The 17840-nt window shown below is 50.0% G+C and overlaps 1 protein-coding gene across 2 annotated transcripts in view; it reads left to right on the plus strand.

The window, feature by feature from the left end:
- The window catches only part of ASXL2 (ASXL transcriptional regulator 2), a 108670-nt gene that overhangs the window by 80910 nt on the left and 9920 nt on the right, over positions 1 to 17840 (plus strand). For both annotated transcript variants that reach the window (XM_064146500.1, XM_064146501.1), the window contains 6 exons: positions 1322 to 1448; positions 5809 to 5949; positions 8155 to 8318; positions 13675 to 13771; positions 14784 to 14889; positions 16803 to 17502. In XM_064146500.1, coding sequence (XP_064002570.1) covers positions 1322 to 1448; positions 5809 to 5949; positions 8155 to 8318; positions 13675 to 13771; positions 14784 to 14889; positions 16803 to 17502 — 1335 coding nt within the window. The remainder of the gene's footprint in view (positions 1 to 1321; positions 1449 to 5808; positions 5950 to 8154; positions 8319 to 13674; positions 13772 to 14783; positions 14890 to 16802; positions 17503 to 17840) is intronic.

Below are 17840 nucleotides of genomic sequence, written 5' to 3' on the forward strand. Positions count from 1 at the left end.
GCCTCATTTTCTCCAGGCTGAGCAATCCCAGTTCCCTCAGCCACTTCTCACAAGACCACAGGATGTTAGGGGTTGAGATCTGTGCTATAGAACCCTTTGCCAGCTTTGTTGCCCTCTTGGAGTGAGGAGTCCAAAAGTGAAGGCAGGATTCCAAGTGTGGTCTTGTCAGCGTGCAGTACAGGGCAGCAATCCCTGCCCTAGTCTTGCTGGCTATGCTACTGCTGATCCAAACCAGGATGCTGTTAGCTTTCTTGGCCACCTGGGCACACACTCGTTCATCTTCAGCAGGCTGCCTGCCAGCACCTCCAGGTTCTTTTCCACAAGGCAGTTTTCCAGCTGCTCTGCCTCAAGCCTGAAGCATCCACGGGGCTGTTGTTCTTATTACTGTTAATTAAGATGATGATCTCTGTGTAACAGTCCCGCTGATTTGTGTATGTGCAACACAACATGCTGCATGACTCCCTGTTTCACAGCTCCACAGCACATTTGATCTGTCAGTGTTCACTCTGCTGTTCAGTTGGTTTGGGTTGGAGGTTCATTTTCTGACGGCAGATACTATGGTTTCAGTAAGTGTTGCAGCTTAACCAACTGTCTCCTTACTTCCTCACTGGAGTCATTTAAGCTCTGTCTTGGTCACCTCAATGGCCTCTTCTGAAACAAAGGATTCTATTTTCTTCCCCTTAGCATTTTAATCTTTGTTACTGCCCTAATCAAAGAAGTCTTTCCTAAATGACTGACCTCTCTGTTGAAGGTTTGTAGGAAGTTAGTTCTCCAGGAGGCAGAAATTAGTTACATTGTGGTACTTTGGCTTTGAACTTAATCATGTAATTACTTCTTGAACCAGCTCCAAATTTGGAATCCTTTCTTTCTGCATTCTCCAGAGTCTTCTTCATGAAACAACACAGATTAAGATGTTCTGCAACCATGAGGTTTTTGTTTTAGATGCAGGACAGAGAAGCTGTCAGCTTAGAGTGGTGTATTCAGGTGGATGTTGTCCCATGTGAACTCTGCCCAGAGAGGTGGTGGAGTTGCCATCCCTGGAGGTGTTGAAGCCAAGCCTGGATGAGGCACTTAGTGCCATGGTCTAGTTGATTGGCCAGGGCTGGGTGCTAGGTTGGAGTGGATGAGCTTGGAGGTCTCTTCCAACCTGGCTGACTCTATGATTCTATGAACTGAATGTCTTTCAGAAGCCTGTCTGAGCTTCTGACGTTAGCTGGAATCAGAGCCCCGCTATGGGTCGCTGTAAAAGAAGCAGTTTGTACTGTGTGCTAGTAGTCTGTTTGGAATTTCTTTGGTCATGTTCTTCTGTCCTCTTCCTCAGGCCTTGAAGCAGCAGCAGCAAAAGCAGCAGCAGCAGCAATGCAGAGCAGGCATGCCCGTCTCCACTAACCAGCACGTCCTTCTGAAGGCCGTCAAGGCAGCCAGCAACCCCACGCCTGCAAAATCCCGTACGTGGCAGCGACGCTCCAGCGTGGCTTCTTACTGTCCTGTCTCTCTGACTTGCCTCTTCTCTTCTTAGGGGATGAGAGAAGAAACTGCTCTGGTTTATGTGATGTTCTTTTTGGGTTTGAAATTGTCCAGCTTCTGTTTTCCTGGCTGTCATTTTATTAGAACTCTGAAATCACAGCACGGTTTGAGTTGGAAGAGGCTTTTAAAGGCAGCCTGCAGTGAGCAAAGGTATCTGCAATTAGAGCAGGTTGCTCAGAGCCCTGGAATGATTCCAGGGATGGGGCATCGACCATCTATCTGGATGACCTTAGCCAGTGTCTCACCACTCTCAGCATCAAACATTTCTTCCTTCTGTCTAGTCTGAATCTCCCCCCTTTTAGTTTAAACCCAGTTACAACAGGACTGGCTAAAGAGTCTGTCCCCAACTTTCTTCTTCTCCCCTTTAAGTGCTGAAAAGCCTCAAGAAGGTCTTCTCAGAGCCTTCTCCTCCGGGCTGAACAACTCCAACTCTCTGCATGTCTTCACAGCAGAGAGATTCCAGCTCTCGGATCATCACTGCGACCTCTTCTGGATGCACTCCAACAGGTCCATGTCTCTCCTGTGCTGAGGACCCCAGAATTAGACACAGCACTGCAAGTGGGCTCTGACCAGAGAGGCAGAATTCGCTCCCTCAGCCTCCTGGCCATGCTGCTTTGGATGCAGCCCAGGATGCAGTTGGCTTCTGTGCTGTGAGTGCACATTGCCAGCTCCTGTCCAGCTTTTCACCCAGTAGCACCCCGGGTCCTTCTCTCTGTGACCATTTAGCTGAAATTGACTAGTCAGGTTAAGAAATTTATAGAGCCATCAGACACTAGGCCTAGGAGTACCCTTGAGAGCTCATCTAGTCCACATCCTTTTCTCAGAGCTGAATCTATGATGCATTCATTCATTCATTCCTGACAGGTGTTTTCTTCAGTCTGTTCTAAGAGATGCCATTGATGCCCAGACCACAAACTTGCAGCAGTCTTATCCTTCCTGCATGGTTAACTTTGTCTTTAAAATGCTTTTCTTAGCCTCTAATTGGAGTATTTTCCTCCTTCTTGGGTTTAAACCCAAGATTTCCTGTGCTATCCACCATGGGCACAGAGTGCAGGTTGATTTCTTCTCCCTACTCCCTTTTATGTCATTAGAATTACAGAATTGTGGAGTCATTTTGTTTGAAAGAGACCTTTAAGATCATCAAGTCCAACTGTTAACCCAGCACTGCCAGGACACCACTAAACCATGTCCCTCAACATCACAGCTCCATGTGCTTCACTCATGTACTGTTAGCTAATAGTCTTACAAACCATCCCACCTGCTTCAGTCCCTCTTTGATCTGCCCCGTTCCTGCTTTCCTAAGTGAAGATGCAGTTCCTCCTGGGGCTCAGCAGATGGAGGTCCTCCAGGAACAGTATCTGTGTGTTGTGCTAATGAACCGGTCAGGTTTAATCCTGGTTAGCAGAGAAATTGCCAGAGGCTTTTAAACTCTCATTTCATGCTAAAGACTTGACATGCCTGACACTTCCTTTTCTTAATAGTGCCAGAGGAAATGTGTCATTTCCTAATGGATTCAGTTTGGCTTCCTTCTCAGACCAGGTGTTAAGAGGCACAAGCACAGTCTAGGACTGAATTTCAACCAAGCACAAACAATGTTAACCTCCTTCCCCTTAACCTTTTTCAAAGGGTCTGAGCTCCTAAGCTGCCTGGGAGCAACAAGTAACCTCATCAGTTGTTAAATGCTTTGCTCTTAAATGATGCATGATGTAGAGCTGATAAATATGGCTGTTCCTTCACTTGGCTTTGGAGCACATGGCTACAACCTTGTATTTGCCTGAACAGCTGTCACAAGAACCATTCCAGCTGTATATAACCACCAAGACAGAACAGATTGGTCTAGTTTTGGTTTGGGCTTGTTTAGGGCTATTTGAAAGGGGAGAATAAACACACAGAGACTAAACCACAGAATTCCACACTAGAGAAAATAAACATGAAATGAGGAAATAGCCCAAATTTTGTCATGAGGGGCTCAGAACCTGCTGGTCACTTTGCCTTGGATTCAGCCCAGGATACCGTCAGCTTCTGCAACTACCTGAAGGGAGGCTGTAGCCAGGTGGGGTTGGTCTCTTCTGCCAGGCAAGCAGCAACAGAAGAAGGGGACACAGTTTCCAGTTGTGGCAGGGGAGGTCTAGGCTGGATGTTAGGAGGAAGTTGTTGGCAGAGAGAGTGATTGGCATTGGAATGGGCTGCCCAGGGAGGTGTTGGAGTCTCTGTGCCTGGAGGTGTTGAAGCCAAGCCTGTCTGAGGCACTTAGTGCCATGGTCTGGTTGCTTGGTCAGGGCTGGGTGCTAGGTTGGCCTGGATGAGCTTGGAGGTCTGTTCCAACCTAGTTTGATTCTATGATTCACAGAATGTTAAGGGTTGGAAAGGATCTTGAAAGCTCATCCTGTCCATCCCTTCTATCAGAGCAGTACCACCTAAACCAGATCACATAGGAACACATCCAGGTGAGCTTTGAATATCTCCAGAGAGAGCATGACTCCACAACTCCCCCGAGCAGCCTGTTCCAGTGTTCTGTCACCTTCACAGTGACAAAAAGTTTTCCTCATGTTTACGTGGAACTCACAGCTGCTGGGCTGTGAGTGCAGATTCCCAGGTCCTGTCCAGCTTTTCATCCACCAGCATTCCCAAGTCCTTCTCCATAGGGCTGTTCTCCATTCCTTCATCCCCCAGCCTGGATTGATACCAGGGCTTGTCTTGACCTAGGTGCAGAACCTTGCACTTGGCCTTGTTGAACCTCAGGAGGTTCTCCATTTGTCCAGGCCACTCTGGATCCCATCCCTCACGTGTGATGGCTGCACTACTCAGCTTGGTTTCACTGCAGACTTGCTGAGGGTGTCACTCAGTACCACTGTCCATGTCATTGATGCAGGTATTAAACACCACTGGTCCCAGTATGAACCCCCAAGGGACATCACTTGTAACCAGTCTCCATCAGAACATTGGTCCCTTGGCGCCACTACCCTCTGGATTTAGTCAAAACTGGAACAGCTGGTGTAAGGCAAAGAAGGAAGAGGAAAGGAACCAGGCAGAGAGGAGAGTAAAAGGCAGATGGGCACCAGGGGCTGCACAGAATTGGTGAAGGGATTGTAGTCATTAGAGCCAGAATTTGTTTAGGTTGTGACTTCATCACATGAATTGTGGAGTGTCTCTTTCATGGTATTGGACTTCATTACCTTTCTATACTTGAGTACTTGCAAGAGCAGAGAGAAGACCACTTCTTGTTCTTAATTCAGTATCACAGTATCATCAGGGTTGGAAGAGACCTCACAGATCATCAAGTCCAACCCTTTACCACAGAGCTCAAGGCCAGACCATGGCACCAAGTGCCACATCCAACCTTGCCTTGAACAGCTCCAGGGACGGCGACTCCACCACCTCCCCGGGCAGCCCATTCCAGTGTCCAATGACTCTCTCAGTGAAGAACTTTCTCCTCACCTCAAGCCTAAATCTCCCCTGGCACAGCCTGAGGCTGTGTCCTCTTGTTCTGGTGCTGGCCACCTGAGAGAAGAGAGCAACCTCCTCCTGGCCACAACCACCCCTCAGGTAGTTGTAGACAGCAATAAGGTCACCCCTGAGCCTCCTCTTCTCCAGGCTAAACAATCCCAGCTCCCTCAGCCTCTCCTCGTAGGGCTTGTGCTTCATCTCACTGAGGAGGAGGGAAGGAAAGGCAGTGAGAACCAAGGGGAGAAGTTCTTTTCCACTGGCAGAAAAAATATTGCTGTGCAAAATAGAATGTGAGTGACAGTGATATGTAAGGAGAAATAGCCATGAAATCTGTCTAGTTAGCCTAGGTAATGCCTTTAGAGAAGGACATTTAAGTATCTCTTAGAGTGTGTGAAAGAGGAAGAGGAATTACTGAGAGTGGCCTAAACCAACAAAAGCTGCAGCAGTAAGTTAATGTTTAGAAAGTACACATGGAGTGTGAGGAGATTTTTCATAGCAGTGAACTCAAACAGAACTGAAAGCTGCTTCTGAAAGGTGGCTTTAACAAGGTCATCACTGGATTGGGTGTAGATGGAAAGTAAGATGGGACTGAGAAATAGATTCAAACCATAAATGAAATGTCTGTCCACCTGTTGATTCAGTCTGATAGCCACAAAGGGGTCCTCTGTTTCAGGCACTGGGAGGCACAGGCTACAAGTGCAAAGGAACATAAGTATCCTGGAAGTGCTTGTCCCAGAGCTGCTGGAATCTGGGGGTTGTGTTTCGATCCAAACAGTTCTGATTTGATATTTCTTTGTACTTCCCTGCTTTTAAATGTTTCCATTTCCTGTGCAGCTTGGGAAGGAAAGCAGTCGGATGGACAGTCAGGAAGCCCTCAGAACTCCACCTCCAGTTCCTCTCTCTCTGTCAAGCTTGATAACTCCTTGCCAGGGCTGGGGAAGAAACCGTTCCAGAGATCTGACAGGCTCCATGCAAGTAAGATGCTTCTTTTTCTGCTTACAGGGATTTGGTTGCTCTGATGACAGAACATAAGCCTAAAGAGCAAAATGCACTAAAATGTGTAATTAATTGCATTGCTAAGGTGACTTAGAATCATAGAATCAGTCAGGGTTGGAAAAGACCACAAGGATCACCCAGTTCCAACCCCCCTGCCATGGGCAGGGACACCCTACCCTAGATCAGGCTGGCCAGAGCCCCATCCAGCCTGGCCTTAAACACCTCCAGGGATGGGGCCTCAACCACCTCCCTGGTCCAAACTTCTGGACCATTCTAGAAGGCACTGCTAGCGTGCTGTGTGAATTAGGATAAATAATTCAAGCCTTACTTAGGCAAAGAAACCTTTTCTCATTTCTTCTCATCAGGGGTTGCTACCTGTGCATTTGCAGCTTGCCATCTGAGAAGCAAAAAAGCACCTGCATTATTTAGCAGGCTTCTGTGTACTTGAGACACTCTGGTATCATTAAAAAAGAAAATTCCTTCCTAAGTCTTTATACTTCAGACCCCACTGCTATTTGGCTTCCTTCCCATTCACTGAACTGAGGCTTTTCTCAGCCCTGCTGACCTTCCGTGGTTTCTTTTACATCTACTAATAAAGAAACCAACATCAGTGATATAAAGGACATGCTAAGATCTCTGTGTGTACTAATCATGCTAGATTTCCTGTGTCACTGCTGAAAGACACTTCTCAGGGCACATTCCATTTGTCCTCTGTAATAAGGAAATTCTGCAACTTGAGCAGATTATAAACCTGCAGAGCTGAACTTCCTGAATTACTTCTAATTGAGCAAACTTTCCCCAATGAAACAAACCTGCATGGCATTTGTTAGGCACTGGTACTGTAAAAGTCGCTGCAGTCACCCCTAAGGTCAGGAGGTGTCTTCATAGTACCCATTTTACCAGTAATGCTTTTCTGATCTAAGCTTCCAAGCACAGGATGCTTCGCAGTAGTAGGCAGTGGATCATAGAATCAACCAGGTTGGAAGACACCTCCAAGATCATCATCATGCCAAATATGAGCAGGTGTGGATCTGCTGGAGGGTAGGAGAGCTCTGCAGAGGCACTTTGCCAGGCTGGATGGGTGGGCAGAGGGCAATGGGATGAGATTTAACAAGGCCAAGTGCAGGGTTCTACACTTTGGCCACAACAACCCCAAGCAGCACTACAGGCTGGGGACAGAGTGGCTGAGAGCAGCCAGGCAGAGAGGAACCTGGGGGTGCTGGTAGGTAGGAGCTGAAGATGAGGCAGCAGTGCGCCCAGGTGGGCAGGAGAGCCAATGGCATCCTGGCCTGGCTCAGGAACAGTGTGGCCAGCAGGACAAGGGAGGTTCTTCTGCCCCTGGACTCAGCACTGCTCAGGCCACACCTTGAGTGCTGTGTCCAGTTCGTGACTTCTTAGTTCGAGAGAGATGTTGAGGTGCTGGAAGGTGTCCAGAGAAGGGCACCAAGGCTGGTGAGGGGCCTGGAGCACAGCCCTGTGAGGAGAGGCTGAGGGAGCTGGGGGTGTGCAGCCTGCAGAAGAGGAGGCTCAGGGCTGACCTCATTACTGTCTACATCTACCTGAAGGGAGGCTGTAGCCAGGTGGGGTTGGTCTCTTCTGCCAGGCAAGCAGCAACAGAACAGGGGGACAGAGTGTCAAGTTGTGTTGGGGGAGGTCTAGGCTGGATGTTAGGAGGAAGTTTTTGTCGGAGAGAGTGACTGGCATTGGAATGGGCTGCCCAGGGAGGTGGTGGAGTCTCTGTGCCTGGAGGTGTTGAAGCCAAGCCTGGATGAGGCACTTAGTGCCATGGTCTGGTTGCTTGGGCAGGGCTGGGTGCTAGGTTGGAGTGGATGATCTTGGAGGTCTCTTCCAACCTGTCTGATCTATGATTCTATGACTTTCAGAGGTCCCTTCCCACACAAATCATTCTGTGATTCTAAGAGCAGGTCTAGAAGCCCTTGTGGATAAGACTTGTGGGCAGTCTGCAGCTAGGCAGGATTCCTGCTGAAGTTAAGTGAACTGCAGGCTGTAGTGTCTCAGGTGTGGCAATGGTCTGTGCTGGGAAGAGCCTCCCGCAGCTTGTGTTTCACTGTGCAAAGGCAAAATGTGAAGAGGTTCATTCAGGTGGTGTGTTGGTCTTCTCCAAAGGAGCCTTTAATGCTCTGGCAGGTGAGCTGTCACTCACGTCCTTGTGGTTGATTGCAGGGCAGCTGAAGAGAGCCAAGTGTGCCGAAATCGACGTGGAGACGCCGGACTCCATCCTGGTGAACACGAACCTGCGGGCGCTGATCAACAAGCACACCTTCTCCGTCCTGCCCGCCGAGTGCCAGCAGCGCCTGCTGCTGCTGCTGCCCGAGGTGGACAGGCAGGTATGTCCTGGGCAGAGAGGCCAGGCTCTTAAGTCTCAGCAGGAAGCTTCTCCAGAAGGAATTCAGGCTGGACATCCCTGTGCTGACGTCCAGTGGGATAAACTTCCTCTTCTGTGCATGGTGTGGAAAGACAACCTGGAGAATTCTGCAGTGATTTGTTTGGGTGTTTGTTGCTACTAGGGGAAAAAAAAGGAATTCCTAGCAGCATTGTGGTTGGAAGAGACCATTTTGAACATCAACTGTTAACCCAGAACTGCCTGGCTACTACTAATTCATGTCCCTCAGTATCACATCTACACAGCTTTTAAACCTCTCCAGGGATTGTAATGTCCAGGCGGGTTTGGAATCTCTGCAGAGGAGGAGACTCCATAACCTCTCTGGGCAGCCTGGTCCAGTGCCTTGGCATCCTCTCAGGAAGCAATTTTTCTTCTCCTGCTAAGATCATAGAATCAACCAGGTTGGAAGAGACCTCCAAGATCATCCAGTCCAACCTAGCACCCAGCCCTGGCCAATCAACCAGACCATGTCGCTAAGTGCCTCAGCCAGGCTTGGCTTCAACACCTCCAGGCACAGAGACTCCACCACCTCCCTGGGCAGCCCATTCCAATGCCAATCACTCTCTCTGTCAGGAACTTCCTAACATCCAGCCTAGACCTCCCCTGCCACAACTTGAGACAGTGTCCCCTTCTTCAGAGGCCGCTTGCCTGGCAGAAGAGACCAATCCCACCTGGCTACAGCTTCCCTTCAAGTAGTTGCAGACAGCAATGAGGTCTGCCCTGAGCCTCCTCTTCTGCAGGCTGTACACCCCCAGCTCCCTCAGCCTCTCCTCACAGGGCTGTGCTCCAGGCGCTTTACCAGCTTCGTTGCCCTTCTCTGGACACATTACAGCACCTCAATATCTCTCTTGAACTGAGGAGCCCAGAACTGGACACAGCACTCAAGGTGTGGCCTGATCAGTGCTGAGTACAAGGGCGGAATAACCTCCCTTGTCCTACTGGCCACACTGTTCCTGATGCAGGCCAGGATGCCATTGGCTCTCCTACCCACCTGGGCACACTGCTGCCTCATGTTCAGCTACTATCTACCAGCACCCCGAGGTCCCTCTCTGCCTGGCTGCTCTCAGCCACTCTGTCCCCAGCCTGTCGCACTGCTTGGGTTGTTGTGGCCAAAGTGTAGAACCCTGCACTTGGCCTTGTTAAATCTCATCCCATTGCCCTCTGCCCACCCATCCAGCCTGGTCAGATCCCTCTGCAGGGCTCTCCTACCTTCCAACAGATCCACACCTGCTCTTTGCTTGGTGCCATCTGCAGATTTACTTATTCTGGACCCAATCCCCTGGTCCAGATCATCGATAGAGATACTGAACAGGACTGGGCCCAGCACTGATCCTTGGGGCACACTGCTAGTGCCAACTGCCAACTGGATGTGGCACCATTCACCACCACTCTCTGGGCCTGGCCCTCCAGCCAGTTCTCCACGGCTGTGCTGCTCTGTTGGTTCCTAAGCATGCTGGTAACACCTATGGCTGTGGCAGCTGCACTCTGCTCTGTGCTAGAGGATGCTGTGCTGACCAGACAGTGTTCTTCTGGAGCTGGGAGGAGTTCTGACATTTCATGTTGTCTCATAAATTCTCATCTTCCCTCAGTGTTCACTGGGGACTTGTTAGTCCAAAGCTGATCCAATAAATACTTGAAGGAATTGTATTATAAGTCCTGTGGCCTTTGTCATAATTAGGTATGTGTCAAAATATGATGTGGTTGAGTTTTCAGCTGGAGTTCACTGGCAAGAACCACACAGCAGATGATAAAACATTTCTGGCCTGGCTTTCCAGTTTAATTGTCCTTAAATTGAGTTAGAATTTGACTAACTAACAAATGTTGCCTGGCTCCTAGAAAATGCCAAGCATTAGAAAATGCCAGGCTGAGCTGTAGCAAACAGCAGAAGTGAAGGTGTTGGACATGCCACAGATCTCCTGTGTTTTGCTTGGCTGTGACTCACTGAAAGCTGTTACAGCTGATGCTTCTGCGCACTTTGAGATGTGACCTGGTCAGCCCTGCAGCAGTTGTCCTACAGCACAAGGAGCAGCCAACACCATGTGTATGGTCATGTGAATTCTGCTCCCTGTAGTGGACTAAGGAAGTTTGGGGCCAGGAAGTGACACCTTGAGTGCTGTGTCCAGTTCTGGGTCCCTCAATTCAAGAGAGATGTTGAGGTGCTGGAAGGTGTCCAGAGAAGGGCGACAAAGCTGGTGAGGGGCCTGGAGCACAGCCCTGTGAGGAGAGGCTGAGGGAGCTGGGGGTGTGCAGCCTGCAGAAGAGGAGGCTCAGGGCTGACCTCATTGCTGTCTACAACTACCTGAAGGGACATTGTAGACAGGTGGGGTTGGCCTCTTCTCCCAGACAACCAGCAACAGAAGAAGGGGACACAGTCTCAAGTTGTGCCAGGGGAGGTCTAGGCTGGATGTTAGGAGGAAGTTGTTGTCAGAGAGAGTGATTGGCATTGGAATGGGCTGCCCAGGGAGGTGGTGGAGGCACCGTCCCTGGAGGTGTTCAAGAAAAGACTGGATGAGGCACTCAGTGCCATGGTCTGGTTGACTGGCTAGGGCTGGGTGCTAGGTTGGAGTGGATGATCTTGGAGGTCTCTTCCAACCTGGTTGATTCTATGATTCTGTCTCTGCTTTTGTCATCCCTGTGACGGCTACTCCTAACTGAAGCGCCTCCAACTACATCTTACCTACAAAACCCTCTGTTAGGTCACTTCCACCACAAATGCTGCCTCAGGAAAAGCAGTCCTAAGAGAGGCTGTAGCCAGGTGGGGTTGACCTCTTCTGCCAGGCAAGCAGCCACAGAAGAAGGGGACACAGTCTCAAGTTGTGGCAGGGGAGGTCTAGGCTGAATGTTAGGAGGAAGTTGTTGTCAGAGAGAGTGATTGGCATTGGAATGGGCTGCCCAGGGAGGTGGTGGAGTCTCTGGGCCTGGAGGTGTTGAAGCAAAGCCTTCATGAGGCACTTAGTGCCATGGTTGATTGGCCAGAGCTGGGTGCTAGGTTGGACTGGATGATCTTCTGACCTGGTTCAATCTATGCTGCTGACCCTGCACCACTGAAGTTGTGCTGCACAGCTCTCTTGGTGCAAGCAGATGTAGCCTACATTTGGACAGTTGGGTTTCGCTTATTTGCTCTGACTCATCGTTTATGCAGGAGCTGGAAACACACTGGGTTTTGCCTGCAAGCTTTTGTGGAGTGTCTGAGGGAGCTGGGGTTGTTCAGTCTGGAGAAGAGCAGGCTGAGGCAAGACCTCTTTGCTCTCTACAACTACCTGGAGTTTGGAGTGAGGAGGGAGCCAGCCTCTTCTCCTTGGTAGCAAGCAACAGCACCAGAGGAAATGGTTTCTGGCAGCAGCAGGAGAAGTTTAGGCTGGATGCTAGGAAATACTTCCTCACTGAAAGATGGCCTGCCCAGGGCACTGGTGGAGTCACCATCCCTGCAGTGTGTGCATCTGGCACTTAGGCACATGTTTAGTGCTGAGCCTTTGGTGCTGGGTTGAGGGTTGGACTGGCTGCTCTTTGAGATCTCTTCCAAATGGGTGGGTGTTTCTGGTAGAGAAATTGACTGCTGTGGGATAGGGAGCAAAAGCAAACCTCACATCTGTTCTACTTCCCTGGTTATAATTTCCCACTGTGCTCTGTTCTGGTCTTAAGCCCTCAGGCTTTCTCCTTTGTGTCCTGCTCTGTGGCATGGCTGCCCTGTTTGGTTAGCCATGCTTCAGAGACACAGTGGGTTCTGAGCCACATTGGTTCCTGTTTCTCTTGAAGCATCCATGGTTATGATTTTAAATCTATGCATCTACGTTGCCTGCTGGATAGCAGCTCTGCAGAGGAGGACCTGGGAGTGCTGGTGGACACCAGGTTCCCTGTGCAATGTGCCCTTGTGGCCACGAAAGCCAGTGGTCTGGAGCGCATTCAGAAGAGTGGGAGCAGCAGGTCCAGGGAGGTTCTCCTTGCCTTATACTCTGTCCCAGTGAGGCCACATCTGGAGCCCTGGGTCAAGTTCTGGACTCCCCAGTTCCAGTGAAAAGGAACAAGTGGTGAAAGATTACAGTAGGAGCTACAAAGATGCTGAGGAGAGTGCAGCATTTCTCTGATGAGGAAAGGCTGAGAGTCTTGTGGCTGTTTAGCCTGCTGAGGAGCAGACCTAGAGGGGATCTCAGTGCTGATCGATAGCTGAAGGGCAGGGGTGATTACGATGGGGCCAGACTTCTTTCAGTGGTGCCCAGTGGACAGCACAAGGGGCAGCAGGCACAAACTGGAACCCAGGAGGTTCCATCTGAACGTGAGGGAAAAGCTTTCCTGTGAGAGTGGCAGAGCCCTGGAGGAGGCTGCTCAGAGAAGTGGTAAAGATGACAACTGTGGATTGATCCCATACCCACCTGAATAAAATTCTGGGCGGCCTGCTGTGGGTGACCCTGCTCTATCAGGGGGCTTGGACTGGATGATCCCCAGAGGTCCCTTCCAGCTTCTACTGTGCTGAGGTTCTCTGAAGTTTACTTTGGTATGATGCTTTCTATGTCCTTGCTTTTCCTTCATGCACTTCATGTTCCCCATAAGACAGCAGAGCTGTTGCTTTGTGTGGTAGTTCGGGCAATGTTAATTCTGGAGGGGAAGGAGCATCTGAACAAGCTTTTCAGGGGTAGTGATGTTCTGTTTCTTTGTGATCCTCCTTGCCACCTTTACTGTCTGCTGCTCGTGCCTGTTTGTGCAGCGGCAGGACCACAGGGAGTTGGGCTGAAGCAAGGATGAGGATCACGTATCCAGCCTCCTAGATCCTAGGCTTGGCTGAGCACAGCCTTAAGAAGGATGATTATTTAGGTCTATGTGAGTTAAATTCCAGAGAGATTTGTGTCATTGTTGGGACTCTTGTTTTGTTTTCAGATCTGAGGTGACAACTTAGAATCACAGAATCAGTCAGGGTTGGAAGGGACCACAAGGAGCAGCCAGTTCCAACCCCCCTGCCATGCCCAGGGACACCCTACCCTAGAGCAGGCTGGACAGAGCCCCATCCAGCCTGGCTTCAACCACCTCCCTGGGCAACCCATTCCAGTCTCTCACCACTCTCATGCTCAACAACTTCCTCCTCACCTCCACTCTCAATCTCCCCACCCCCAGCCTTGCTCCATTCCTCCTAGTCCTGGCACTTCCTGAGAGCCTCAAAAGTCCCTCCCCAGCTGTTTTGTAGCCCCCTTCAGATACTGTAAGGCCACAAGAAGGTCAGCTGGAAGCCTCCTCTGCTCCAGGAAGAGGAACTTGTGGCACTTGCCTTTCCAGCTGGCTAACGCTCTTTGCATTGTTCTGTGTTGCAGGTTGGGGCAGATGGTTTGATGAAGCTAAGTGGCTCTGCACTCAACAATGAGTTCTTCACCTCAGCTGCCCAGGGTTGGAAGGAGAGGTTGTCAGAAGGTAAAACCTCCAAAGAAAATGAAGCTAAATGCTAGAAGCCTTTGAACAAGTGAATGCTTTGGGGAATGTCTAAAATGTGATATTTAATGGAGAAGTTGAAGTATTGAAGTGACCAAAGGTCGCTGTTGTCAGTGCAGCCCGTGTGAGCACATGCCAAGCCTAAATCTGTGTCATCTCAAGGCCATGGAGAGGGCTGGAGTAAGGAGTTGTCTTCTCAACTTCATGAAAAAAAAAACCAGCAAGTCCCTGGAAGGGATGAGAAAAGGAGAGATGGGTTTAAAATGTCATTAAACTGGTGATAGAGATGTGATATCCTCAAGCTCTGGTAGCTAATACAGCCCAGTAGAGATTGTAAGTGCACAGGTGTGCTTTTGCGACCAGGAAAGGCAGTGGTCTCTTGGGATGTATTAAGAAGAGTATGGTCAGAAGGTCAAAGGAGCCTCCTTCCCCTCCTCTCTGACCAAGTGAGGCTGCATCTGTATTCTGGATCTAGTTCTGGGCACATCAGTTCAAGCAAAACAGGGAACCACTGGAGAGAGTCCAGCAGAGGCTACAAAGATGCTGAAGGAACTGAAGCTTCTCTTTTGATGAGGAGAGGCTGAGAGACCTGGGGCTTTTAGTCTGGAGAAAAGCAGTCTGAGAAGGGATCTTCTTAGTGCTCATCAATAGCACATTGATGTGCCAGACTCTTTAGTGGTCGCCAGCAACAGGACAAGGGGCAGATGGCACAAACTGGAACCCAGGGCTTTTGCCTGAACATGAGGAAAGTCTTCTTTCCTGTGAGGGTGCCAGAGCCTTGGAAGAGGCTGCCCAGAGAGGTTGTGGAGTCTTCTCTGGAGTGATTCCAAACCCACCTGGACACTGTGATCCTGTGTAGGCTGCTGTAGGCGACCCATCTATAGCAGCAGGGTCAGACCAGATGATCCCCAGAAGTCCCTTCCAACCCCTGCCCTGCTGTGATTCTGTCTCTTGTTTTGTCCATTATCATTTTATCCTCTGTTGCATTTTGCAGGTGAGTTTACCCCAGAAATGCAGCTAAGAATACGTCAAGAAATAGAAAAGGAAAAGAAGGTTGAGCTGTGGAAGGAGCACTTTTTTGAGAGCTATTATGGTCAGAGGTAAGGACATCACCTGCCTTTCTCACCCTTGCACTGCCTGCCCAGATGGACCTCTTGCTTGCTGTCCATAAAGAAGTATTACATTTCCCTAGCCCTGAAACCTGAAAAAGCTGCCCCAGATGTGAGTGATCTAGGTCAGAAGTGATTGTCTGCTGTCATTCCTAGTGCTAATTAGAATTCATTTCTAATCAAGATTCAGGTTTGGGTTGCCCAGGGAGGTTGTTGAGGCCTCATCCCTGGAGGTGTTTAAGGCCAGGCTGGATGGGGCTCTGTCCAGACTGCTCTAGGGTAGGGTGTCCCTGCCCATGGCAGGGGGGTTGGAACTAGAAGATCCCTGTGGTCCCTTCCAACACTGACTGATTCTGTGACATTCTTCATCATGAGGGTGGTAAGACACTGGAATAGGTTGGCCAGAGAAGTTGTGAACTTCAGAAGTGTTCAGAGCCAAGCTGGACGAAGCCTTGAGCAGCCTGGTCTCATAAGAGGTGCCCCTGCCCATGACAGGGGTTTGGAGCTAGGTGGTCTTTAAGATCTCTTCCAACCCTAACCATTCTGTGATTCTTTAACCACTGTAGTACTGTTTTCCTTAGGTGAGGATGTCCTTCAGACTTTACATCTTCTCACACTCCTTGCTGAGATACTTAGAATCATAGAATCAGTCAGGGTTGGAAGGGACCACAAGGATCGTCTAATTCCAACCCCCTGCCATGCCCAGGGACACCCTACTCTAGATCAGGCTGGCCAGAGCCCCATCCAGTCTGGCCTTAAACACCTCCAGGGATGGGGCCTCAACCACCTCCCTGGGCAACTCATTCCAGCCTCTCACCACTTTGAGATGCTTTCCTCTCGTGGTTCTTTTAGTGTCAGACTCCTGGCAATCCACAGGTGGTGGCTGAGCCTATTCTGCCTTACAGCATATCACCTGCTAGGTAAAACCTTCTCTATAGAATCATAGAATCTCTCCACATCTTCAATCAGAGGTGTGTTCAGTTAAGCACCCCTGACTTTTATACACCCATGGGGTTTATTCTGTGCTGCTTTTTCCTTCAAGATTTTTCCATCCTTTTGGAGATGGATTTAAGAAGTTCTTCAGCACAAAGGTGATGAGACTCTGAAATAGATTGCCCAGGGAGGTTGTGGATGCCTCCTCCCTGAGGGTGTTAAAGGCCAGGTTGGATGAGGCCTTGAGCAGCTGAATCTAGTTGAGAGGTGTCCCTGCCCATGGCAGGGAGTTTGGAGTAGATGATCTCTGAAGCCCCTTCCCAACTAAGCCCTTCTGTCATTCTATGAAAGTCACTTTATAAAGATTGGAGCATCTCTTTCTCCAAATGTCACCATATGTGCTCCAGTCAAAGGCACACAGTGTGGGAGATGTTCCAGTGCTGCAGAGAGAGGTCTGTGATGACCAATATAGTGAATATTTGCTGTTGGCCAAATTCTTCTGGTTTGCAGCTTGGAAAATTGGTATTTCTCTGAGTAGAGGACCAGATCTCACCTGTGTTCCTCACATTTTGCTTAGGTGGTTTGAACTGTTAAGTTCTGTTCCACGTGGAAGCACCAACAGTTCACAGAATCACAACATGGTAGGGATTGGGAAGGGACCTCAAAAGGTCAAAGCAACATCACCTAGAGTAGGTCACAGAGGAATGCATACAGGTGGATTTTGATTACCTCCAGAGAAGGAGATTCCACAACCTTTCTGAGCAGCCTGTTCCAGTGCTCTGTCATCCTCAGAGTGACAAAGTTTTCCCTTCTGTTTACATGGAAGCAGGTTTTCAAAGGCAGTGACATAGATGAGTTCTGAGACACATGTTTTCAGGGTGTGCTCTGCTGAGAGCCCTCTCTCTGGTTTTGTACTGACAATAGGCTTTTTGCAAGAATGCTTTACAAAACACTCTGTTTTTTATTGCTAGTTCTGGACTAAGTCTTGAAGAGTCGAAGAGACTGATGGCAAACAGCGACCCTGCCGAGCCAGAGGCTGAAAATCCAACACCTGAACAGCCAAAACGCATGGCAGCCTCGCTCAAAGAGGAGGTGACATCTCCCTCAGAGTCTAAAGCCCAAGCAGCCCATGAAGCACCAACCATGAGAAGAGGGGGAGAGGACCAAAGAGAGGACGTGCAGCCAAAAGCAGCCAAACCTGCAGAGGCCGCAGTTTCCCCGGTGAAACCCAGTGAGCATTCACTGCCTACAAGAGAGAAGGTCCAAGGAGAGCCTGTTCAAGAGAAACCAGAAACTGCTGCTGGTCAGAAGCCTGAGGAAGAGAGAAAGCACACTGCTTCCACGGAGGTGCTCGTGAAAGGGACTGTCAGTACCTCAGTCCTGGCCCCAAGTAAACCGAAGAGCCTTGAAGCAGGAGAAGTGGTAGCAAGCGTGAAAAGTCCAGTGAAGACTCCAGAAGTGCCCGACAAGAAGGCCCCTGTGAATGAGGAGATGGAGGTCAGCATCGAAGCCCATAAGCGGAAGCTGGAGAGCCGTGAGGAAGCTGTCACCGCGCCCGAGAAGAAGCCGCGCATGGTGGAGACCTGCCAGCAGCACCAGCAGGCCTTTCGCAGCCAGCCACAGTCCTTTCCCGCGGCAGGCACCCCCGTGCCACGGGTACCCCCGCTCAAGGTAAGGAGAAACAAAGCCAGAGCTGCAGAGTGGCCTGAGATGGCTCAGTTCAGCTGGTGGCTCTCAGAGGAACTGTCAGTCCTGGTCCTGTTCAGTATCTTGATTGATGATCCATCCAGGGGATCCAGTCCAGCATCAGAAAGTTTGCAGATGACACCAAGCTAGCGGCAGGTGTGGAGCTGTTGGAGGGTAGGAGAGCCCTGCAGAGGGACCTGTCCAGGCTGGATGGGTGGGCAGAGGCCAATGGGATGAGATTGAACACGGCCAAGTGAAGGGTTCTGCACTTTGGCCACAACAACCCCAAGCAGCGCTACAGGCTGGGGACTGAGTGGCTGAGA

The sequence above is a fragment of the Pogoniulus pusillus genome, chromosome 7 (genome assembly GCF_015220805.1).
Source record: "Pogoniulus pusillus isolate bPogPus1 chromosome 7, bPogPus1.pri, whole genome shotgun sequence".
Taxonomy (NCBI): domain Eukaryota; kingdom Metazoa; phylum Chordata; class Aves; order Piciformes; family Lybiidae; genus Pogoniulus; species Pogoniulus pusillus.